The sequence below is a fragment of the Lissotriton helveticus genome, chromosome 1_1, assembly GCF_964261635.1.
Source record: "Lissotriton helveticus chromosome 1_1, aLisHel1.1, whole genome shotgun sequence".
In the NCBI taxonomy this organism is placed as follows: domain Eukaryota; kingdom Metazoa; phylum Chordata; class Amphibia; order Caudata; family Salamandridae; genus Lissotriton; species Lissotriton helveticus.
The window spans coordinates 605,285,584-605,311,352 of NC_136057.1; the positions used below are offsets into that span (position 1 = coordinate 605,285,584).

A 25,769-nucleotide genomic window follows, 5' to 3' on the forward strand; every position below is an offset into this window, starting at 1 on the left:
AGCAGTGCCATCGCACCAAGCCGAATATAGTAAGGATGACGGGTGGTCTCAACTGAAATCAGGAAAGCGCCAATCTTCCCATTAAAACAAACATTTTGATTTTATTATAATTGTTTGTGTATTAAATAAGATATTTCAAAATGTGTGTATGTATTTGATGAATGCTTGTTTCCATAATATTATGTATTGTTTTGCAGGTGAAATCATTAAAATTGCTTCGGCCGCAGTCCTGGGTTCCAATAATGACTTAGAGGGGTTCCCCAGAATCCAATGAGGATTCAGTGAGAGTCCCAAGAATTCCAGTAATGATTAAGTGGGGGGGTCCAGGGAAATTAAATGGTTAAGAACCACTGCACTAGACCACTTTCTAATACCCCCCACCCCGAGTCTGCTGGCGGAAGCGGAAGGTGTCCCAAATGGACACCTTCCCCTTTTCAAATCAGTTACCACCTCCTTTCAGGTGTCAGTAACTGGCCAATGGTTTGCAAACATTATTGTAGGCACAAATTATTGCTACATACAAAACCAAATAATTAAAATGAGAAAATATCGATAATTTAATGCCCCTTTGTAACTGTAGCTCATTGTGGGTTGGTAAACCCTTTTTGTGAGCAGAAATGCTTTTCCAATGTGAAAAATGGGTTCTCTACATACCAAAATGTGGTTATGTATTTGCAAATCCTGTGATTTTATAAACTGACGGGTTTGCCTATTCAAAATGACTTTGTAGAGGGGGGCATGGCTACAAGCCTAGATGGTGGATGTATATTGCGAGCGCTGGGCCAAACCAGCACCATTCGATACAATCAGCCAAGTAAGCAGCCTTTTTTAGGCCCTTATGGGCCATCAAGAGATACTCTGTACCCTGGGGGTCCAATCTAGAGTGTTGGCACTGTGTCGTGCGAGAAAGTGCTGGGCAGCTGACAAGGGCCGCTAGCAAACGACGAGACCCACGATGATTGCGGCAAGCTGAGACAAGCCATGATCGTCCCACAGAAGATCGGGGAAATCGACGCTAGCGGGGGAGTACAGGGGGCTGAGGCGAGTCTCCAGATTGTAAGGCCTAAGTTGACTGAGGCGTGCTGATATGTGGAAGTGAGCCTCACTGAGGCACATGGTTGAGGATCAAGGAGCCCAGGACCTAGAGCGGTCTTCCGCCCTGCATGAGATTGGTCCCTGGCCGAGCTTGGAAGCCTAACGGGGCTGTGCAGCACTAGAAACGCCCAATCGTATGGGACATAATCCCTGCAGATCCCCAACTGATGTCTGGCTGCATCCTGCACTAAGGCCTTCCCAAGACATTGTCAGTAATAAATGCCTTGGAGGTGCCATCACAAGAGGGGAGCTGAGATGAAACCGAACACAACACAATTTAGTACCTGTGGAGTCCATTACTTGAGAGGACCTGAGGTTCCGTGACGATTTTACCCCGTGTTTTTAACATTGTCGCAAATACATAATTTTGGTATCAATGAACCGCAAATGATCCATTTAGTATATCCTGGTGTTTTCGCTATGCTACGAACAAGAGCACTCCTGTTACAAACACATTTCTGTTCTACCCATGGCATCCATCTTAGACCACGGAAGCCATTTCGTATTCTTTGCCCTCACATAGTCAATGAACACGCAATAACCTCTTTCAATTAAGGACACGTAGGCCTTAGCCGGCAATTCACCTTGCTAGTGACACGTGCACCTTAGGCAAGCAACGCTGTGGCAGCATGACTCAGCAAGAGCTGCCTCCCCAGCCTGAGGCCAGTCCTGCTATACTGGTTCTCGTGTCCGTTGGCTTGATCATGATTAGGCGGCCGAAGCTGGTAGCCTTGCCCATTTACGACCCACAAACATCTCTTATCCTACTGTTCTATCTTCTGCACCTGGCTCTGCTCCTTTCCTTCTGGGCCTTTATTAGGGGGAGGTAACGAAATTTACGATGAGGCGGTCCGGGTCTTGAATGAGAAATTGACATGGGATTATGATGGAATAGTGGGAACCCCTCGTTCGTAATGTTTTGACATCAGATATTGTTGACGATTCCTGTGCAACGCCAAATATTTATTGTACAAGATACAAAGGTTTTGGAATGTGCTAACATGTAAAGAATTTGCCTGAAGCCCAATATTCAGTATATAAGGAGCAACCCTCTTTGTACAAATTGAACAGGCTCCTAGATACTGCCCATGTGTAGTTTCTGTGACTTCTGTGTCCCTGCAGTAATAAACCTTTGGTCTTTGACGCCACCATCGAGAAGCCCGTGTTTCTGTTTGTTTGTGCACCGAGGCAGGTTGAACTCCGGGGTCTTCGGGTGTTATCCCTGACACCTCTGGACGGAACCAAAAAGTCCAGAACTCCAGACCAGGGACCTATCTCCATGCTCAAACGACTCCTGGGCTATTCTGGAGTTGAAGTAAGAGACTGATGCTTTAGCCTACAGCGCTATTGTAGCTTAAAAACGCTAGCGCGCAGCACGCTTTTTAAAAAACCTCCTTTTGTCTATTTGAGTTCTACTTTTGTTTGTAATTATCCCCTGATTTTAGCAGCGCCATTCAGGGCCCCTTACCTGCACCATAAAGGAAATTGCACCGCGTTTTCGCGGGTCCGGTTCCCGGGCGGTGATTAGAGACGGGCGCCATCTTGGAGTGGGCTGGACACCGAGTCACTCCAGAGGGAGCGGTCTAGCGCTCCTCACGCCCTTGGGGAGTCCTATTTAAGGCGAGCACTTGCCGGTAAGCCCTCGGCATTGATGCTTTAGCCTACAGCGCTATTGTAGCTTAAAAACGCTAGCGCGCAGCACGCTTTTTAAAAAACCTCCTTTTGTCTATTTGAGTTCTACTTTTGTTTGTAATTATCCCCTGATTTTAGCAGCGCCATTCAGGGCCCCTTACCTGCACCATAAAGGAAATTGCACCGCGTTTTCGCGGGTCCGGTTCCCGGGCGGTGATTAGAGACGGGCGCCATCTTGGAGTGGGCTGGACACCGAGTCACTCCAGAGGGAGCGGTCTAGCGCTCCTCACGCCCTTGGGGAGTCCTATTTAAGGCGAGCACTTGCCGGTAAGCCCTCGGCATTGATGCTTTAGCCTACAGCGCTATTGTAGCTTAAAAACGCTAGCGCGCAGCACGCTTTTTAAAAAACCTCCTTTTGTCTATTTGAGTTCTACTTTTGTTTGTAATTATCCCCTGATTTTAGCAGCGCCATTCAGGGCCCCTTACCTGCACCATAAAGGAAATTGCACCGCGTTTTCGCGGGTCCGGTTCCCGGGCGGTGATTAGAGACGGGCGCCATCTTGGAGTGGGCTGGACACCGAGTCACTCCAGAGGGAGCGGTCTAGCGCTCCTCACGCCCTTGGGGAGTCCTATTTAAAGCTCCCACTCTACGCGCAGCGGTTAAGCGCAGCGGTCGCGCCCTCCCTGCGCCTGAGTCGTGCCAGAGTCCTGCCCGTCTGCGCTCGTCAGCGTCTCGGAGGCGTACGTGGCGGGACTCTGGTCGATATTACAGGTATAGCAGAACTAACTGTTTGTGCGGGGGATGTGTCGACCTCCACTATCTGGGGTGCTGTCGTACAGCGCAGCTGTTTTGACTTCTCTGCGCACTCATCCATTGGGATGTAAATGTCTTTTCCGCGGAGGGCGTCTTCTGGGGAAAGGCTGTCCCACATGTGGTTGGCGCCCTTTGGCGATGCCTGCCCTTGTTCGTCCTCCTCTTACCCACAATTACCATTGTGCTCTTTTGAACACAAGGTCTCTGGCGTGCCATGCAACGGATATTTGGGGCTTGCTTGCTAACTCTGGTATGTCATGTCTTTTCTTAACGGAGACATGGCTGGGGGCAGGCTCCGAACCAGATGTTGTCTGTGCTCTGCCGCCTAATTATACCATCTGGAGGAAAGACAGAGTAGGGGGTCGTGGAGGTGGAGTGGCCCTGATAGTGGACAAGTCCTTGGGTTGTTCCACCTTCCCTGTGGAGAACATTGCAGGCTGTGAAGCTTTAGGCTTCACTCTTAACCTCTCGTCCTCCCAGACGTGTACCGGGATTCTTGTATACAGACCTCCTGGCCCGATAGGTTCGTTTCTAGAAGACCTGCAGGCAGCTCTTTCCGTACCCTGTTTGCGCTCTGCGCATTGTGTGCTGTTGGGTGATCTAAACCTACATTTGGATTCACCATCGGATGCTAATGCATCAAAATTATTGGAAATAACTGCAGCCTTGGGACTCGAAGCTTTTATTGATAGCCCTACTCATGTCAAAGGACATATGTTGGATGTACTTTTTTCTACGGCGCCGATAGCAGTTTCTCCGCCGCTTCCAGTCCTTTGGTCTGATCATTTTTTATTAAAGTTTGTTATGTCTTATGAGACGAGGTCCAGACAAAGAACACAGAAGGAGGGGTCTCGCCAATCTAGAGCCTTCCACTTAGTGACAGCGGATATGTTATCCGATGCTCTCTGTCAATATCCTTGTAAGCTGACGGGGTCTTTAGAAACGGATCTAACCCTGGTTCAGGAATGGCTGCGACTGAGATTTATGGAGCTAGCTCCTGTGAAGCCTACGAGAATTGCTCCTCGCCACGACTCTGCTCCTTGGTTTACGGCTACATTACACTCCATGCGTCAAGACTGTAAAAAGGCGGAACGTCTTTGGCGCCGTAAATATGATCCATTGGAGAAATCTAAATATCGTGCGGCCATTAAAGGCTACCATAAAAAGATTGCGGAAGCCAAAAAGGAATACCTTGAGCGGAGGATCGATCGTGCGGACAATACTAGCAGGGAACTCTTTAGAATTGTTAAGGAGTTTACAGATCCTGCTGTAGGAGCTTCCCCTCACTCTCACACCGAAGGGTGGATACGACAGCTTGCTGACTTTTTTGTCACTAAGATTCAAACCATTCAGGACTCCTTTCCCCCTGTGGATGTATCTGGGGTAGCTGATGCTTTCGTCCAGAATGGACTGGTACCAGCCTCAGAAGCCGAAAGTCAACCCACACTATCGGTCTTTCCGCAAATGACTTGCACAACCTCCCTGGAGCTACTGACACGGCTTCAATCGGGCTCACCGTTGGACGTGTGTCCAGCGAGATGTCTAGGCAGGGTGGCTCCGGCACTTAACAACTTGCTGAACCCCCTGCTTAACCTATCTTTGAGTTCCGGAGCGGTGCCGCGGGAGTGGAAACATGCACTCATTCTGCCGCTTATCAAAAAGCCTCAGTTAGATCCGCTGCAATGGACTAACTATAGACCGATTTCCCTCCTCCCTGCTCTGGCGAAGGTAGTTGAGAAGCATGTTCAACTCACTCTTACCACCTTTATTGAGAAGAATAACATTCTGCATGATTCTCAATCTGGTTTCCGTGCGAATTACAGCACGGAGACGGCCCTCGTGGAGGTAACCGACGCCATCAGGGAGACGCTCGACCGGGGGGGGAAGGCTATGTTAGTCCTGTTGGACTTGTCGGCGGCCTTTGACACCGTCCCTCATGCGGGTCTCCTTTTAAGACTCAGGGAGATCGGCCTGCGGGGGACGGTGTTGGACTGGTTTAAGTCTTTCCTATCGGGCCGCCGGCAGGTGATCTGGGCTCCCCCGTTCTCCGCTGAAATGCAAGCGCTAGAGGTTGGGGTTCCTCAAGGGTCCATTCTGAGCCCGACCATATTTAATATCTATATGGCTCCTCTGGCGCTTGTAGCGGAGACTTATGGGGCCCGGGTCATCTCATATGCTGATGACACCCAGCTTTTGTTCACTTGCAGCAAAGGTGAGGCTTTTGATGGCGACAGGATAAAGCGCTGTTTGAGTGCAGTATTCGCGTGGTTTCTGAGGCACAGCCTGAAGTGCAACTCAGATAAGTCTGAGTTGCTTTTCTTCGGCTGTGTTCCTGATCCGGACTGGAAGTCCTGGTGGCCCCAGGACATGTTTCCCCCTGAGCAATCATCTTCCCAAGCAAAAAATCTGGGAGTGCTGCTTGATGATGCGCTCTCGTTTAGTCCCCATGTTATGGGGCTATCTGGGAAATGTTTTGGCATCCTCAAGATGTTGAGGAAGTTTCTTCCTCTGCTGTCCGTACAATATCGGAAGACAGTAGTGCAGGCGTTGGTGGGATCTAGATTAGATTACGCCAATGCACTCTTTGCAGGTCTGCCCAAGTATCTTCTGGCCAGACTGCAAGTTGTGCAAAATTCGGCGGCCAGAGCTATCTTCGGCTTGCCAAGGAGAACAAGCGCACAACTGCTTTTGAATAGGCTGCACTGGCTGCCTATTTCGAAAAGAATTAGATTTAAAATTCTTACGCTGGCCTTCAAAGCCCTTCATTCCATCGGTCCTAATTATATTAGGAAGCGGATTGCTTTCTATGTGCCTCGGAGGGTGTTACGATCTGCCGATCTGGCTAAATTGGAGGTGCCTCCGGCTAAGCGTGTTCGGATGGGAGAACGAGCCTTTCAATTTGTGGCAGCCCGATGTTGGAATGAGCTCCCTCTCCCTCTACGCAAAGCTACGAACCTCCTGGCGTTTAGGAAAGAGTTGAAGACTCTCCTCTTTTCTGCGTAATTCTTTTGACAACTGTGCTGCTCCTCTATGTGTCTGTAGATCTTAGGCCTCTTTGCAAAAGCGCCGGGACGCCCCCTTGGGCAGCCGTGCGCTCAAAAATATGGCCATAACTGACTCCCGCTCGGTCATATAGACCCCCTCTCTTTCTCCTTATCCTCTGCTAGGGCCCATGAAGACACACAGAGGGGAGCCTTGGCCCTGGCTCCCTTCTCTATTTGGCCTGGAGGTACAGATCCAATGCGCACAAACAGCCAGAGTCTAATTTGCACTAACTAGCAAAACCCTCAGGAACAGTGACCCACTTATGCTCAGCCGAGTGGTCCCAGTGTCCACGTTCTCTTGCTGCTAGACGCAAGAGGTGGACTGCCCTTCCTCAGGGACATTCCCAAAATGGGCCAACACAAACAGGCTGCCCACCCCACACAGAATAAAATTGAGAAACACAGCCCCGGAACATCTGCCAATACACCAGATGGCAAAAGACACACAATTGATGGACGGAATGCAGAACAAATCAAAACATTCCCCAGTAGTCAAAAGATCTGGGTTAAATCCATCATTTTTGTGCTCACCATGCCACCCAGGTTTAGACCTGGCCATTTGCAAATCAGTCTTGACCTGGTGCCTCATGGGAACAGTCCAGCCCGAACTGCCAAGCCAGGTCCTCCTGCACCGGAAACAAGCATCCTAGGACCGGTTTCGGGGTTTCACCCCTCATCAGCCTGGATGGGCTGTAAACTCTCGAATGGCCCTCTGAATGTCTGCTGTGCGTACCTGACAAAGCGCTTAGAGACCCCCGGGTTATAACGCGCTATGTAAATCGAAATAAATAAATAAAATAAATAAATCAGCCAATATAGCTTGATTCCAGAGGCATAATGAACCCGGGACCCACGTCTGGGCCTACCCGGCACACTTAGGGCGAGAAAGCAAAAGACACACAATTGATGGACAGAATGTAGAACAAATCAAAACATTCACCCTCAGTCAAAAGATCTGGGTTAAATCTGTTGTTCTTTTGCTCACCATGCCACCCCAGTTTAGACCGGGCCATATGCAAATCAGTCTTGACCCTGTGCCTCATGGGAACAGTCCAGCCCGAACTGCCAAGTCAGGTCCTCCCTGTACCGGAAACAAGCATCCAAGGACCGGTTTCGGTGTTTCACCCCTCATCAGCCAGGATAGCTTGATTCCAGTGTCACAGTGAGCCCAGGTCCCACATCTGGGCATACCCGGCGCACTTAGGGTGAGAAAGCAAAGGACACACAATTGATGGATGGCATGCAGAACAAATCAAAACATTCATCCCCAGTCAAAAGATCTGGGTTAAATTCATCATTCTTTTGCTCACCATGCCACCCCAGTTTGGACCTGGCCATATGCAAATCAGTCTTGCCCCTGTGCCTCATGGGAACAGTCCAGCCTGAACTGCCAAGGCAGGTCCTCTCTGGACCGGAAACAAGCATCCAAGGACCGGTTTCAGGGTTTCACCCCATATCAGACAGGATAGCTTGATTCCAGTGTCGTAGTGAGCCCGGGACCCAAGTCTGGGCATAACCGGCGCACTTAGGGAGAGAAAGCAAAAGACACACAATTGATGACGGAATGAGGAACAAATCAAAACATTCACTCCCAATCAAAAGATCTGGGTTAAATCCATCATTCTTTTGCTCACCATGCCACCCCAGCTTAGGCCTGGCCATAAGCAAATCAGTCGTGACCCTGTGCTTCATGGGAACAGTCCAGCCCGAACTGCCAAGCCAGGTCCTCCTTGGAGCAGAAACAAGCATCCTAGGACCGGTTTCGGAGTTTCACCCCTCATAAGCCAGGATAGCACAGTGAGCCCGTGGCACAGTGAGCCCGGGACCCATGTCTGGGCATACTCGGCTCACTTAGGTCGAGAAAGCAAAAGACACACAATTGATGGACTGAATGCAGAACAAATCAAAACATTCACCCCCAGTCAAAAGATCTGGGTTAAATCCATCATTCTTTTGCTTACCGTGTCACCCCAGATTAGACCTGGCCATATGCAAATCAGTCTTGACCCTGTGCCTCATGGGAATAGTCCAGCCGAACTGCCTAGCCAGGTCCTCCCTGGATGAGAAACAAGCAGACTAGGACCGGTTTCAGGGTATCACCCCTCATCAGCCTGGGTAGCTTGATTCCAGTGGCACAGTGTGCCCAGGACCACGCCAGATGTTCACTCCGACTGGGAGGATGGGGCAGGTCGAGAGATATTTCTGCAGTCCTCTAAGCAATAAAGTAAAACAGGACTCCTGAACATATCTGGGGTGAAAATTGGAGAACTCAGCATTGACCTATCCCTATCAGGCACTCCAAAACATGGTCAAAAGAGTACACAAAGCAAAGGGGATGGAGATCTAAGGCTAAGGACTCGATTAACACATTCTGCGTCAAAATCCCTGACCTGTAGAAGAGAATACAATACCTGGAGACTCAAGTTATAGATGCGGAGGTCTGTTCTAGATAGAATAATATTCAGACCGTAGGCATGCCAGAGGGCGAGGAAGGCTCCAACCCCAAGGACTTTATTGGAGACTGGCTGAAAACATGTCTTCCAGCAGAGGCATCATCATCCTGCTTCATCATTGAAATTGCACAATGTTCAATGTGGTGGTGATCCACACCACGACCGATAATCGTTCACATCCTGAACTATGCTGATCATGATCTCATTCTGTGTACCTCTCGAAAACAGGGAGGACTACACTTGCGGCACATCCCCGTGATAGTTGAACCTAAGGGTGTAGTCTGGAAAGACTAAGTCGCAGGTCTTTCCTATAGGTAAAACAGAATCTATGTACACTAAACATTCAATATATGTTGCAATTGCCAGCGTGACTTAAGGTACTCTTTATAGAGAAGGCACATTTCTGTGATAGCCTGGAAGATGCTTGGAGTTGGGAGGAAGAGCGGCAAACTTGGCAGACGAATGATCAAACATAGTGCCCCCTCTAAGTTCCGAAGGCGGGCGCGGGGACCTGGGGGTGACCTCCAGGTTGAAGCAGGAGAACCCATCGCAGACATCCCCTTGCTGATTTCCTGCCCGCACAGTGCTCACAGAGGTTTTGGTGGATGAGGAAGCCATCAGCAGGGCACTCAACGCAACATAAGTGACTGCTGAACTTTCCCATCTGGTACATCGCAAACCTTCCACCTGTTTGGTGCACCCCGCATCGCTTGGTTTATCTTTCTCTTTGTGTATGTTTCTTTTGTTTCTGCTTCTTTCTCCTGTTTTCCTATGATTTCAAAGTTATTTTTCATTTAGTAGATGAATTGAATAGTTTGGGTAACAGATTCTTCATAGGTAGAAGTGTAGGGTGGGGCTGGGGATCTTTACTTAGGTAATACTGTCAAAAAGGGGTGAGATACCGCGAAAAGTGAGGGGAATGCCTTGATCAAATTCCCTAACAAAGATATGCTACCACTGTTTTTTTTACAAACGACAAACCCTTATGGTCCTTATACTCATGTGAACCCATACACCGTCTAAACAGGTCTGGAGATGGATTAATCCTATCACATTATAACATGTCTCAATGACAAGTGTGCAATGTCAACTGAATGGCACTGTGCCCAGTTGGCACTCCTTTTGAGACGACTACGAACACTGCCCCAGGACAACACATGAGAAGAGTTTTGAACGCGATTTAACACAATTGCCCTGATAAAGGGCGTTGTCCCGAAATGCATAGGGATGTATACTTTGTAATTAGACCAATGTACATGAAGGAGACATAATTTGTGCAAAGAAAGGAGGCTATGAACAAATTATGAACATTGTGAATCAACAACGAATTGGATATAATTTAAAATGAACATTTGAATCAAAAGAGGACAAAAAGAGTTTTTTGTATCTTTTTTTTTTAAGCGGAATTGAACTTGTGAACTATCGTGAGACCACGTCTCATAAGGAGTGCCAACTGGGCAGTGTCATTCAGTTGACATTGCATCTCGCGATTTCAAGTTTCTAACTCCCCAGGGTCAGAGGGAGCTACCCATTGGCACCCAAAAACGCAAATTAAACTACAGCAAATTGTTGAACAAGAAGTAAAACACAGAGAAATACAGTGTGCCACACACTACGCATCACATTTTCAATGACAAGTGTAACATCAGTGCGATTTTTAATCAGGTCAAGAAACGTTTCCCAGACAGTCTCCTCTTACAGAAAACACAACTGCTGAGCACTAACTGTAAATTCATAGGCCAACAAAGGTACACCCGGGGGTACGACCCAGGGTACACTAAAGATTCAAGAGAAGTGGACAACATTTTGTGCTATTTCCTTTCCCTGAACCCCATCAAAATATTTCCACACTCAGCAGGCCGGTTTACCTATCTTATGGGAACCCTCAAAGGACATACATGGTCCATTGTCAGCAAATACATTGCACCGACAATGATAGATTCCTGACTGGCCGCCATGGTGGCCCACCTTAGCTCACTACTTGCTGGCATTGTTCAACTGGGGGGTGATTTTAATGCAGTCATTGACCCTGTACTAAGCACCTTCGACATTAGGGTGGCCCACTTACAACATGGTCCACCTCACTTGAGCTCTACGACAATTAGAAGAATGGCACCCTGACACCCGGCAATGCTATTTTTCGCCCACTCACATTCATCTTTCTCTCGTATAGATCACTTTTTTGCACCAGCCACCGGAACTTTGGGGGGAGGGAAGTCTGAATCCCCCCACCGTAGCCTATCAGACAATTCTCCAGTAGAGCTGCATCTTGAGGGATGGAGGCGCCTAGTTCAGCAAACTTGCCTCTCAAAGCATGGTGGTTGAGAGATGACAGTTATGCCAATGGTCTACAAAAAGTAATAGCCTCTTATTTTGTGGAAAACTAGGGTTCTGAGGACTCTACTTCCACTGTCTGGGAAGCCTTTAAACCAGTGATCTGCAGCCACATTAAATCACTCATTACAGGCCACAAAAAAGATAAAGCTAGAGAGGTACAATCACTCGAAATGGAAATCACAGACTTAGAACTTTACATTCAACGGGGACACAGACAGGAATATGCAGCTGCTGATGGCCGCCATGGAGGATTTTCAACACCTTCATCTGACTATAGTCAAACACAATTGGCCCTACAGTAGCTCTCCCCAGTGAGACAACTGGGGCTGCGAGCTGCATTTGTTTTCTGAGAAATTGTGGTGAACTATTATTCATTTTTAACGGCGGAAAGCCTCTGTGTACTATTTTAAAACGTACTCATTTTATTGTTTCTAAATTTGGGGGACGTGCCTGCAGTTAAGGGGAATTATTTTCTGTTAGGCACACTGACACCGCTGACACTTCAAACTCCGCATTTCGGCATTGCCGCTCTCCTCCAATACCGGCGACGGTGGGCGCCATCTTGAGGGAGGCAGGGAGAGCGCTCTAGTCGCGCTATACTCCCGCCCCCCTGGAATATTTAACTCGAGTCTTCCCCGCGCTCGGTGCCCTACAGTAGCTCTCCCCAGTGAGACAACTGGGGCTGCGAGCTGCATTTGTTTTCTGAGAAATTGTGGTGAACTATTATTCATTTTTAACGGCGGAAAGCCTCTGTGTACTATTTTAAAACTTACTCATTTTATTGTTTCTAAATTTGGGGGACGTGCCTGCAGTTAAGGGGAATTATTTTCTGTTAGGCACACTGACACCGCTGACACTTCAAACTCCGCATTTCGGCATTGCCGCTCTCCTCCAATACCGGCGACGGTGGGCGCCATCTTCAGGGAGGCAGGGAGAGCGCTCTAGTCGCGCTATACTCCCACCCCCCTTTCTTACTATATTATGTGTAAGCCGGCCAGACGGCGCAGCGGGCTGGCGCAGCGGGCGCGCCGGACGCGCGCCGAAGCCGCGCCTAAGCCAAGCCCGTCTGCGCCCGTCTGCGCCCGTCTGCGCCCGTCTGCGCCCGTCTGCGCCCGTCTGCGCCCGTCTGCGCCCGTCTGCGCCCGTCCGCGACCGGATCGCGCTGGGCGCAGGGCACGCTGTCGGTCCAAAGCCCGTCATCAGGTATGACAACAATCATTCATTGTCCCTACGCCCTCCACCCGCCCCCCATGGTCATGTTTGCCCCCATATTGACCTCTCCTCCAGCCCTCTGTTATGTCCTTGCTGTAAATGGACACCTTTGATACCCACAAATGGCGTCGACGATATGCACGCCCCTCCAAAGACTCGCCCCACCCTCTTCAAGGGAGGTCTGGTTAATGCCAGGTCCTTAGCCTGCCATTGCCAAGACGTACACGACTTAATACTAAACCAAGAGCTGGATGCCTTGTTTATTACGGAAAGTTGGCTTAACGATTCTTCCAACCCTGACCTGGCCATTGCCCTCCCCCCTGGTTACACTATTCTTAGAAGGGACAGACCCTCAGGTCGAGGTGGTGGGATAGCATTAATAATCAAGGATATATTTCCTTGCCACACATTCGACCTATACCATCTTAAAGACGTTGAAAGTCTGGGGTTCTCAATTAAAATTACTCCATCGTTCTCTCTCTCGGCCGGACTTCTCTATCGTCCTCCGGGCAACCCCTCCTCTTTCCTCAACTCTCTGGACGAGGCCTTAGGCGCACTTATGTTACAATATTCTAATTTCATGCTCCTCGGCGATATGAATCTACACATGGAATCATCCACTGACCCCCACGTCATTTCCTTCTTACAGTCCCTAAACATCTTCAGCCTCCCCCAACTTATTAACATGGCCACCCATAGCGCTGGTCATACCATTGACGGCATCTGTTCTAATATCCCTACCCTTTCCACCTCCCTTCCACTGCCCTTAATTTGGACCGATCATTTTTTCATCCCCTTTGACATCACGACACCCACTGCTCCCCCATCTAACCCCAGACACACCCAAGCCGCTTATACAGTCAACTGGAAGAAGGTGGCAGAACGTATACAGCTTGAGTCAAAACCGTTGCCCCTACCCCCCGCACTAACTGGAGATGTCGAAGCTGATTCATGCAACTTCCACACCTGGATGCACCAAATAGTTGCGGTTAACTCTGAACCCAAAAACAACCAAGGAAAGGGACCCAAGAAAAAAAAAACCAATGCCCCATGGTACACTAAGACCCTGGCAGATAGCCACCTCCAATGCCGGAGACTTGAAAGACACTGGAGACAAACATATGACACGGCCTCCAAAACTCGCTATGTTCAACAGAGAAAAGTATATCTCTCTGACATCAAAGCAGCTAAAAAGGACTATTTCACTAATCTCATAATGGAAGCGCACCAAAACCAAAAAACAATCTTCACTATAGTCAAGTCCTTCACCCACCCAAAAGCTCTTACTGTTGACATACCTCCGTCAGAGAGTCTCTGCAACCAAATTGCAGACTACTTTGTTGACAAAATTGTCAACATTCAGAAAGACTTTCCTCTACCCCCGACGACCACCACACAAGTCACAGTCAATCACCTTCCTCTCTCCAGTTTTAAACCAGTATCCTTGCAACAGACAAGCAAGGCAATCCGCGCCTGTAAATCAGGAGCACCTACGGACTCCTGTCCTCCTATCATCCTTCATCACCTGATTGATACAGTCAATCCCCACATCAATGGAATCATTAATGAATCCCTTGCATCTGGAATTGTACCTGCCAAATGGAAGAAGGCCACTGTCAAACCTCTGTTAAAAAAACAGAATAAACCACCCACAGACCTGACTAATATGCGGCCTATCTCCCTACTTCCTTTCCTAGGCAAAGTCACGGAGCATTTAGTGCACGAGGAACTTAAAACCTTCACAGAAGCCCATAACATCCTGCATCCACAGCAATCGGGCTTCCGCTCCGGTCACTCGACCGAAACAGCTTTGATCGAGCTTACCGACTCCATTAAATTCCTACAGGATGAGGGCAAGCAAGCTGTCCTCATCCTGTTGGATCTCACAGCGGCATTCGATACCATCTCGCACGCTATCCTAATCAATCGAATGCGAGAGATCGGTGTGACAGACTCAGCCCTGGCTTGGATCTCATCATTCCTATCAAACAGGTCCCAGACCGTAGCACTTGGACCATATCTTTCCAGCGAAAAGCCAATTACATCTGGAGTGCCCCAGGGGTCCATATTGAGCCCCCTATTTTTTAATATCTATATGGCACCCCTCTTAGCTGTGATAGAGTCACATGGTATCCTGGTTACGTCCTACGCTGACGACACGCAATTGGTCGTCACCATCGACAAACAGCGTACGGACGCAGAGCTTCGCTTTAAAAACTGCCTATCCGATGTCTTTGTATGGCTAAACACTAATCATCTTAGATGCAATAGCGCAAAGACAGAGATCATTCCAATAGGCAAGAATATTTCTTTCTCCCCTAAAGATTGGTGGCCCACAGACTCCGAGGCTCCTCCTAGTGCAGTTACAGCAGCCAGAAATCTGGGCGTACAATTTGATTCCTCCCTCACTTTTGATGATCACGTCAAGATCACTGCCGGTCGATGTTTTGGACTAATAAAATCCCTGAGGAAATTCTTTGATTTCCTCCCAATTGCAGCCAGAAAGTCAGTCACGGTAGCTCTTCTACTCTCCCGACTTGACTACTGCAACGGCCTTATGGCTGGGGTGAAAAAATCTACCCTCAGGAAGCTGCAGAGTCTACAACATGCTGCAGCTCGACTGGTTCTACAACTCCCCAGAAGGTCATCTGCATCTGCAGCTCTGAATTCACTTCATTGGATGCCTCTGCACAAAAGAATCCTTTTCAAACTGCTTCTCACAGTCTATAAAACCATGCAAAATACAGGACCCCGCTATTTTGTAAACCGCTTCAAGCGCTACAATCCTTCGCGCTGCCTGAGATCTTCTGGGACTAACCTTGTCCAAATCCCCAGATTTAAATATAAGACCAGAGGAGGAAAATCCTTTAATGTTCTGGCAGCTAAAGCCTGGAACACCTTACCCATTGACCTCAGAGTCATCAATAATGAGAACAACTTCAGGAAACTTCTTAAGACATGGGTCTACAAACTCTCAGACTCCTCTGTCCTGGCTGCCATCTAGCTCTATCTTTTATTCACCATTTTTCTCAGTTATTCCTCCGTAACTCGCCCAGCGCCATGATGCTCCCCTGGGAGCGAACGCTCGCGCTTTACAAATACCCACAAAATATCAAAAAAAAATATCAAATGTTCAACACCGCATTTACGAATAGGGGGACAAAGCAGGCCGCCTACTATACTAGCTAGCAACCTGAGACCAAGAGCTTATGGCGATGGAAGACGATGGAAAGCTGGCATACAAAGCTCACAATATCGCTGAAGCATTCATGGAATGCTAGTCCTCAATATATGCGAGTCACACTCCACCTAGCATAGAGAACACTGCTCGCATAGCTAATGACCTCCCAATTCAACCTCTCAACACCACCCAGAGGGGGGAGCTTGAGCCCACACTTTTACTTGAGGAAAGACAAATGGCTATCGTCTCCCTGAACTCCGAGAAGACTCCAAGCTTGAATGGGTTCCCTGGTGAATTCTACAAGCGCTACTCTTCCCTACTAACCCCACATCTCCTCAACATGTTTGAGGAGATGGTGGAAAAAGGTCTCCTACTACACAACTTAAGAGGAGCAACTATTGTTGTTATTCACAAAACCGAAAAAGACCCTGAAGAATGTGCCTCCTACCGCCCGATCTCGCTAATCAACATGGAAGCAAAAACACTGCCACAATTCTTGCTACTCTGCCATAATGGGTCCTACATCCTTAATTCAACCCGTCCAAAATGGCTTCATGCCGGAGCTTGGGACCAGCCATTGTATCTGACAACTACAACTAATCCTGGTCAGACCAAATGAACTCCAGGAGACAACAGGCCTTGCGCTAATCGATTTTGAGAAAGTGTTTGACTCAGCTCATTTGCCCTTCATGTTTCGCATTCTCTGAAGAAAGAACTTTGGCCCACGCTTCACAAAGAGGGTCAGAACACTATACAGTCAACCATGGGCGAGTCAGGATAAATGGGGCATTTACTTCCACGTTTCCGATTGAAAGAGGCACTAGACAGGGCTGCCCTCTTTCTATCCTTCTCTTTGCGTTAGTAGTCGAGCCCCTATCGGAAAGGATTTGCTGTGACGCCCAGATCTTTGGGATCCACTGGGCTACCCTACCTGAAGACCAAGTCTCTCTCTACACAGATGACTTGTTGGACTACATACAAAGGCCGTCCGACTCATTCCCCAACTTTTAAACATCCTACGTATATACGGCAAGGCTTCTGGGCCTACACGTAAACCAAAACCAATCACAATATGTGCCTATAGTGGGGCCCTGCTCCGCAGCTGAGGCAATTCACTCCCTTTTAATAAGTGCAGGACCTTTAAATATTTGGGAATACACTTCACTATTGTAACAAGTTGACAAGGAGGCACTTGTTATCTGAAGTAATAGGTTTATTCCAAAAGGTGAAACTCCACCCGGCAGAGAGCGTCCGGTCAGCGGCAAGCCAACGGTTACAATCTGGCGAATCGTAAACCCAACGTCCATGCACGGAGGACCAAACATTTATACAATAACATGTTATGCATGGATGCACGAGTTCACAGACATATCGTCATACGCCGCGTGGGGTTCCACGCGGTGTATGACGCAACTATGTATATTACATCACCTTCCTCCTTACAACAACGAACAAAGAGGAATTCAGTAAATACTTAAAATTTCACAAATTCATTGTACCTTTCAGGGGTTTTAATGCGTCTACCGAAGGAAGAAAATTGTTGATTAATAGCAGTGTTTTGGATATCCAAATTCTGTCTGACAGGAAGAGGTTCATCAGAATGACATGGAACATTCAAAACCTGTTTGGCTGGAAGTGATTCATTAGATCGACGAGAATCATTTGCTACGTGTGGACCATTGATCCAAAAAGACCAGTCTAAATTATCAGGGGTGTTAGAGTACATTCTACCTCTAATAATTTCAGCTTGGCGTTCTGTAATCCTTACTAATTGACGCTTATTCCACCAACCTCTTTTATTAAGGAAAGCGGATCCTTTGCTGACTTTTAATACTTGGACAGGTGTACCAAATTTTGAACGACCTTTCGTAACTTTTCCAGGACTTTTAATTAACACCCAGTCACCTACTATAACGTCAACAAGATTACTGTTTAATCTCTTGTTAAAATTCAATTTCATTCTATCTTGTTTTTCTCGTACCACATTCTTAATTGAATGAAACTCAGGGGGTTTCCTCACAGAATCTTTTTGTAACCATGATGGAAACAAAACAGAACGATTTTCTCTCCCTCTTAAAAGGGAAAAAGGGGATACGCCAGTTACACAATGAGGGGACGTGTTGTAATGCCAGACTTTTCGGGTAACGAATTCTCCCACTTTATGACCACAAGAAATTGCAGTCTGGATACCCTCTTTAATTACCCTATTACCTCTTTCCACGAGGCCATTTGACGATGGAGAATACAAAGCTACTTTAAGTTGTTTGATATCTAACCCTTCTAAAAATGCATGCATTTTATCAGACACGAAATGTGTACCATTATCTGTAACTATAGACTTTGGAGTTCCTTCTAAATCAAAAACTTTCTTCAGGAAAGTAATGGTGGAGTTTGAATCTGGTGACTTAACAAAATCAAAGTATAACCATTTAGAAAAATAGTCGACTAAAAGGATCACATATTTATTTTCTTGTTGTAGAATGGAATATGGACCTGAAAAGTCTACTCCAACCTTTTCCCAAGGCGAATCAGGAAATTCCGTGGGATGTAAAGGCCTTTTTATAGTGCGCCAATGTTTATCTGATAATAAACACTCAGGGCAAGTATCAATTAGACTCTTGACCTGAGCGTCCAAGGACGGCCACCAATAGTTTTGCTTAATTCGCATAGCAGTTTTTGTTATTCCTAAATGTCCCTGATGTGCCAAATTAATAATGGATTCTCTCAACTTAAAAGGGGGAACAAATTTCTCACCTTTACGAACAATATTATTTTCAACAAAGAGTTCCTCTGCCACTTGAGCGAAACTCCGTAACTCTCCGCTCAGATTTCTCGGTTCAGGCCAATGGTGGGTAGAAAATTCTATGACCTTCAACAAAACATTATCTCTAGTGCCATTTTTCCAGTCTTCCTCTGAAATGATGGCACTAACTTCCTTTATGGCATCTATTAATGTGACACATTCTACATCTTCCTCAACCGAGTCTTCTTCATCATCTTTGGACATGGCCATTCTGGATAAACAATCAGCACGAAAAAAAATTCCACCTGCTATATGCCTAATTGTAAAGTTAAATTCTTGTAGTTTTGACACTAGTCTCATGAGTCGGGCTGACAAGGATGTCGAACTAGATTTGGTAAAAATATAAATCAGTGGTTTGTGATCAGTTACTAACTCGAATTTCCTTCCCCAAATGTACATTTTAAATTTGTGAACCGCCCAAGAACAAGCTAACGCTTCCCTTTCTATTGTACTGTATCTTTGCTCAAAATCTTTTAATGCTCTTGAGGCGAATGCAACAGTTTGTTCTTGTCCGTTCACTTTCTGTGTAAGAATTGCTCCCAAACCAGAAATACTTGCATCTACTGTAATAATTGAAGTGGCGTCCTCCCTAAATGCATGAATGGCTTTTGCAGAAATAATCATCTTTTTAACCTCACAAAAAACCCTATTTAAATCATCGGTCCAAATGAAATTTGTCCCTTTTCTTAACAGTTGTCTCAGTGGCTCGACTAACTGCGAATAAGATTGCACAAACCTGGCGTAGTATTCTGCCAGACCGAGAAAAGATCGCAGGGCGTCTTTATCTGGAGGGGGTTTTGCATCTTCAATAGCCCTAACTACAGAAACTTTAGGAGTAATGCCTTTGTCTGAAACAGTATGGCCCAAATATTCAATCTTATTTACTGCTATTTTGCATTTTTCCTTATTAACTGTCATATTTTTAGACATTAAAATTGCTAGAACTTTTTTAAGGATTTTGTTATGCTCTTCTGAAGTTTCTGCAAAAATTAAAATGTCGTCCAGGTATGCTTGGACGCCTGTAATTCCTTGAAATAATTCATCCATTAACTTCTGAAAAACACTACCTGCGGACGCCAGCCCAAAAGGAAGGCGCAGGAATTTGAAAGCCCCAAAGGGGGTAATGAAAGATGTGAGTTCTTGTGACTCTTTAGACAAAGCCACCTGATGGTACACTGACCTCAAATCTATCAAAGAAAACCACTTTGCTTGACCAATGTTTGCTAGTAATTCATGAATTCTTGGTAAGGGATGGCAGTCGATAATAATGTTCTTATTTAAAGAGCGTAAATCCGCACACATCCTAATTTTTCCAGTCTTTTTTCGAATGACTACAATTGGTGCGACCCATTGAGAAGAATTAATAGGAGCAATGATACCATTTTTGCATAAATCATCTAACATTTCTTTCAATTCTGTTTTAACGCTCAACGGAACTGACCTGACTTTATGTGTCACAGGTTGAGCCTCTGGGATTAATCTTATTTTATGCTCGAATCCTTTCACACTCCCAATCTTCTCTTCAAAAACGGGTTTAAATTCTGATAAAATGTCTTGAATATTTACACTAGAATCCTCTATGCTAGCTACAGAAAGTCTATCAGAAACTGTTTTAAACTTAGGTAAGTCTCCAACCTTGATGGGATTTTCGTCACCCGGAACTAGATAAAGTCCCATCAAGGCTAAATCTTTCCATCCCACAATGTTTTTACCTTTTTCGGCCACATACATTTTTGTAACTGTTTCTCTTCCTAAACACTGAACCAAACCTTCAAAATAGCCCAACATATTAATATCCTTCTCACCAAACGCTCTTGGATTGACATCAGATTCCATTAATTCAACTCTTTTGTCCAATTTTTCATAAAAAGTAGAATCTCTGAGAATGGTATATGGCGAACCTGAATCCGCCATGACCTGTAATTGAACATTATCAATAATGGCGGAACATAAAGGGCCCTTAATAGATTCTACATCGCCATTAGTATCGAGAGTTACAATAATGTTTTTAAATGAATTTCCACAATCATCTACATCAATGCAATTAATATTGGAATTTTTCTTTGCAAATCTACAAACACCTTGGAAATGGCCTATTTTTTTGCAAATTGAACAACGCTTCTTAATAGCTGGACAATTTGTAGCATTTGCCAAATGATCCCTTGAACCACATCTGTAACAGAAAACATTCTTTTTCTTTTGAAAATTTTTGCTTTGACTTTTGTTTTTAGGGTTAATTACACAAACAGCACCTTCCTGGTCAGAATCAGAGTAGTCTAAAGCATTAATTCCTTGTTTGGATGGTTCCATTACTACCTTACTGGCTAAAGTGGATCGTTCAATACTGAGAGCCAGATCAATAACTTCACTTAAAGATGGATTTTTACATCCAAGAATCCTTTGTTTGATTTTTCTAGAGACACAATTGAATACAAACTGGTCCCTTATGAATTTATCCGGAGAAGGTTCAAAACTACATGTAATAGCAAGGACTCTCAGCGCAGCAATGTATTCTTCAACCTTCTCTTCCTCTTTCTGTTTCCTGGAATAAAAATTGTGTCTCTCAAGCATGATGTTAGGCTCATCACAAAATTGTTTTTTAAGTCTAGCGATGGCTTCGGTATAAACGTTCCATGTATTATCTCCACTTTCGTCTTGAGAAATAGGGGGAGCAATAGGAACGATACTTTTAAAAATTCGTTGGCCAGCTTGACCTAAACAACCAAAAAGTAATGCGAATTTTCGTTGTGCAGAGTAACCAGTTGCGTCAATGGCCACTAAATGGTTCTCGAATAAATCAAACCATTCTGACCAAATAATGTTAGGGGTCCCTGGTTTGTTCAAGAAAGGAGGTGGCTGTGTGATCTGGTGCCATTGGTTTTCAGACATGCTTAAAATTGAAGAGGTAAACCAAGCAACTCTTAATAAGTAACTCTTAACAGGCTTTAAATGATGTATTTATAACCAATTTGTTAATACATGACTCATATCATACTAATTTGTAATTATAAATAATTTCTAATACACCTTTTTGTAATATACATTTCCAAAAATAGCTTGGTTTTGAATTGAAGGCGCGTGCGTATCGCAGTAGATACGCAGAAAGTAATTTATATGAGCGTGCGCATCGCTGATGAATATGTAATTGATTCAAAGAGCGTGCGTATCGCTGTAATTACTTGTAATATCAGTATAAGGATTGTTAATAGCGTGCGTATCGCTGAAACGATACGCGCATGAGTCTTCATGCTTGGATCGTCTTGAACGTATTTTAAAATTAAGCAAAAGATTAACAGTACCTTCTTTCAGACGGGAAAACGTCTATCTTTTCCGTCTGTTTTCTCTTGTCGAGCGTAAACCAGTTGAAATGTGCTTTAAGAACAGGATTGTAACTGTCCAATGGGTGAGGTTTGATTGGCCAAAATAATAATGTGTGGCGAATCAGCGAACCTCTCTCAAAATTTGGAAACTCTGTTGTATGCTCTGACGTTTTGAAAAGCTTGATGTGCTGGAAAGTTCCGGATCTCCGAGTTGCAGCCAAGCACGAAGATGAAGAGATAAGGTGTCGGAGATGAGGTGCCGGTATCCGAGCTCGTAAGTAATTAAAATCTCTCTTATTCGCGTGGGAAAGGGTGGAGTTTGATCCCACCCTCGTCGCCAAATGTAACAAGTTGACAAGGAGGCACTTGTTATCTGAAGTAATAGGTTTATTCCAAAAGGTGAAACTCCACCCGGCACGGAGCGTCCGGTCAGCGGCAAGCCAACGGTTACAATCTGGCGAACCGTAAACCCAACGTCCATGCACGGAGGACCAAACATTTATACAATAACATGTTATGCATGGATGCACAAGTTCACAGACATATCGTCATACGCCGCGTGGGGTTCCACGCGGTGTATGACGCAACTATGTATATTACAACTATTGATCAGCAATTATCCTGGAGCCTTAACATCGAGCACATGCTTCTCATCACACGCAAGGAGGTCGAGGCCTGGGATTGGCTCACCATCTCAATCATGGGTCGGGGAGCTTTGTTCAAGATGTTGGCTATACCACGCTTTCTATACACCCACCAGAACTTCCCCTACACTATACATCCTTTCCTCTTCAGAGAAATCAAAATAGCCCAAACCAAGTTCCTATGGGCGGGTGAATAGCCTCTCTTGTCAAATGTATACAGATGCCCCTCGACAGGGGATTGGGGATCCCAGACATGCAACTATACTACTGGGCGTTGCAGCTAATCATAATTAATGATTGGCTATTTGGAGCCAGGGATGGCCCAACATATTGCCTAGAATATAACATCCTGCAGACATGGGAACTAGAGAAGATCCCACTGGTACCCAAGGGGTTGCAAGAGCCCACTTGGGCACCTATGACTTGCTGGCACAACACCATTAAAAGTATCGAATGAACACCCCTATGGTGCAGATCCTGCCCTCTCATTACCGTATACTGGACCTGCATACACAACAAACTGAGTAGAATCGGGCATGCAGTACGGGGTATTGAGGAGTCCAGGGTGGACTGGATGGGCCTCAAACATTTCATAGCCATAGGAGCAGAGAGCATTTCAGGACATAACCAGATAACCTGTGCCCACACTCAGCCTATTGAATTAATCTCTGTCAATAGTAACTATAAAGGCCTGAATTCCAGTGCATATTTTCTGCACACTAACCAACTCAGCCTTGGTCCTTCTCCATTGTGAAGAGTCCAGCCTGATGTACCAGCTAGAGACCAGAGAGTACATGACCTATGCCTAGGCTTCCGAACTGCACTTATGGCCAGATGTACAAAAGGTTTTTGCGGGCGCAAATGGGTTTTAGACCCGTTTGCGCCTGCAAAAACACCAGTGGCCCATGCACTAATCCTATTTTGTGAGTCGCATATCAATGTGCGACTCGGAAAATAGGATTAGCGGCTGGCTATTAGGAAGAGGATTTCCAATGGCGTCCCTTCCTAATAGCGACTCCTTAAGCTATATAAGAATGTTTTGCAACAGCAATTGCAGTCGCAAACCACTCGCAGTTTACCACCCTTCTCAGAACGGTGGCAAAGCACTCACAAATGGGAAGGAGTCCCCAGAATGCATGTGAAAATATTTTTTAAGGACAGTCAGTGGTCTCATGGACGGCCTGTCCTTAAAAAATGAAAATGAAAAGTTTCATTTTTATTTTTTAAAAGCATCTTGTTTTCCTTTAACAGGAAAACTGCTTTATTTAAAAGCTGTCCCAGACATGGAGGTCTGCTGCCCCCAGCAGGCCACCGTCCCTGGGAGTGCCAGCCATTCCCAATGGGGTCGCAAATTGTGACAGCCTCATTAATATGCATGAGGCATGCAATCTGCGACCCCATTGGGAATCACAAACAGTGTCTCAGACGCTGTTGTGCATCCCAATTAGCGAGTCACAAAGTGCGAGTAGCAAATGCTACGCAAATTGCAACTCGCTAATTGGCGGTTCATATATCTGGCCCTTAAGAGTGTCTCGGTGAGAAAACAAAAAAATGATGGTTTAAAGGCATTAATTCATCCTAGCCACCAGTAAATGCTATGGGCTCACATTCCTGGCAATCAGTTGTACAGTGTAATTTACATCAACAAGGAAGTACAGCCCCAAAGTAAACCTAACCATGCATAGTAGTCCTAGAATATCAACAGAGGCCGCCCCAAAGAACAGGGTTGCATCATAGCTGCAATTTCTGAGAAATGCAGGGAATACACGGAAGTTAAAGTCTAAAATGTTCTTTACTGGAACTTTATCCTACAGTTATACTAATTTTAGTGTTGATACTACGTTGAATTAACAAAATTTACTGTGCCCATTTGAGTCATATCTTTAGTCATAATTATTAACTTGAAAGTACCTATTAACAGTCTATGGCTTTCTAGCGTTTATAATAACACATGTTTCTATTGACGTAATCAAATAAAATATTTATGGAAAGAAGAAAGGCTGTGTAAGCCACTCTGGGATTCACTGTGAACCAATAGTTTTCCTCCTTAGGAGGTCCTGAGGCCGCGCAGGTATTTGCCACATTAAAAACAACTCATATACCATTCCAACAGTGCTTCAATGCCAACATACAACTAGCAGCTCAAACATAAGCAAAGGTGGTAAACAAAGTAAAGACTGAGAAGGGCTGTGTTTTCAAATGTATTTCTGGTACCTGTGCATTTTACTACATACATTGAATTTAATACGAGGCTAAGCCATACCTGATGTGCTAGAATATAAATATTGTGTCCAACGTCCTTGGGTGAAATATGCTCCTCTCCGCCTTGTTCTTCGTCGTCCCCTTCCAGGCCTTGGTTATAGGCATTCTTCATTACATCGACCTGCACGCAAACACCAGGAAAAGAAGCACAACACAGTTACAACAAGCTCTCTGGAGACAGATCTCCACTAAAGGGGCCATCCACTGAAGAGAAAAACTCTTCTCTACACCCTGCCCTGTATGGCTAACAATTATCAGCAATAGACATTCTAGAATATTCCTTTGTTTGATGGAGTGAGCGTGGGGTTTGAGGTGTACTGTGACACCATTCACGTCGGCAAACAATCAACAATAGGCATTGTAGAAGCATCCTTTGTTTGATGGTGTCAGCTAAGGTTTTGAGGTATACTGTGACGTCATGCACGTTGGCAAATAATCAACAAAAATAGGCATTGTAAAAGGTTCCTTTGTTTGATGATGTCAGCTTGGGGGTTTGAGGGTACTCTGATATCATTCACGTTGGCAAACAATCAACAACAATAGGCATTGTCAAAGGTTCCTTGGTTTGATGATGTCAGCTTGGGGGTTTGAGGGTACTCTGATATCATTCAGGTTGGCAAACAATCAACAACAATAGGCAGTGTAGAAGGTTCCTTGGTTTGATGATGTCAGCTTGGGGTGTCAGATGTACTAGGACTAGGCCTGGGCGAAGCACTACGCTCCGCTCGCGGAGTTTGCGAAGTTTTTGCAACTTTGCACTACGCGAGCGGCACGTAGCACAGTGCGAACATGCGTAGTGCAGCGTAGCGCTAATTTTTTGCTTGTTCGCGGTCCTGAACGTCATGTTCGCGACCGCGAGCAAGCAAAATGACATCCCGGCGAGATTCTCAACGCGAGGAGGTCAGGTTTCTCATTGTTAGTGGTTGCGCATGCTCGCGACCGCTCTCAATGAGAAACTACCTGTTCACGTTG

At 45.8% G+C, this 25,769-nt stretch overlaps 1 protein-coding gene across 3 annotated transcripts in view; it reads right to left on the bottom strand.

Moving 5' to 3' along the window:
• ITPR2 (inositol 1,4,5-trisphosphate receptor type 2) overlaps positions 1–25,769 on the bottom strand; it is a 1,735,249-nt gene that overhangs the window by 374,208 nt on the left and 1,335,272 nt on the right. For all 3 annotated transcript variants that reach the window (XM_078674117.1, XM_078674116.1, XM_078674118.1), the window contains one exon: positions 24,799–24,918. In XM_078674117.1, coding sequence (XP_078530243.1) covers positions 24,799–24,918 — 120 coding nt within the window. The remainder of the gene's footprint in view (positions 1–24,798; positions 24,919–25,769) is intronic.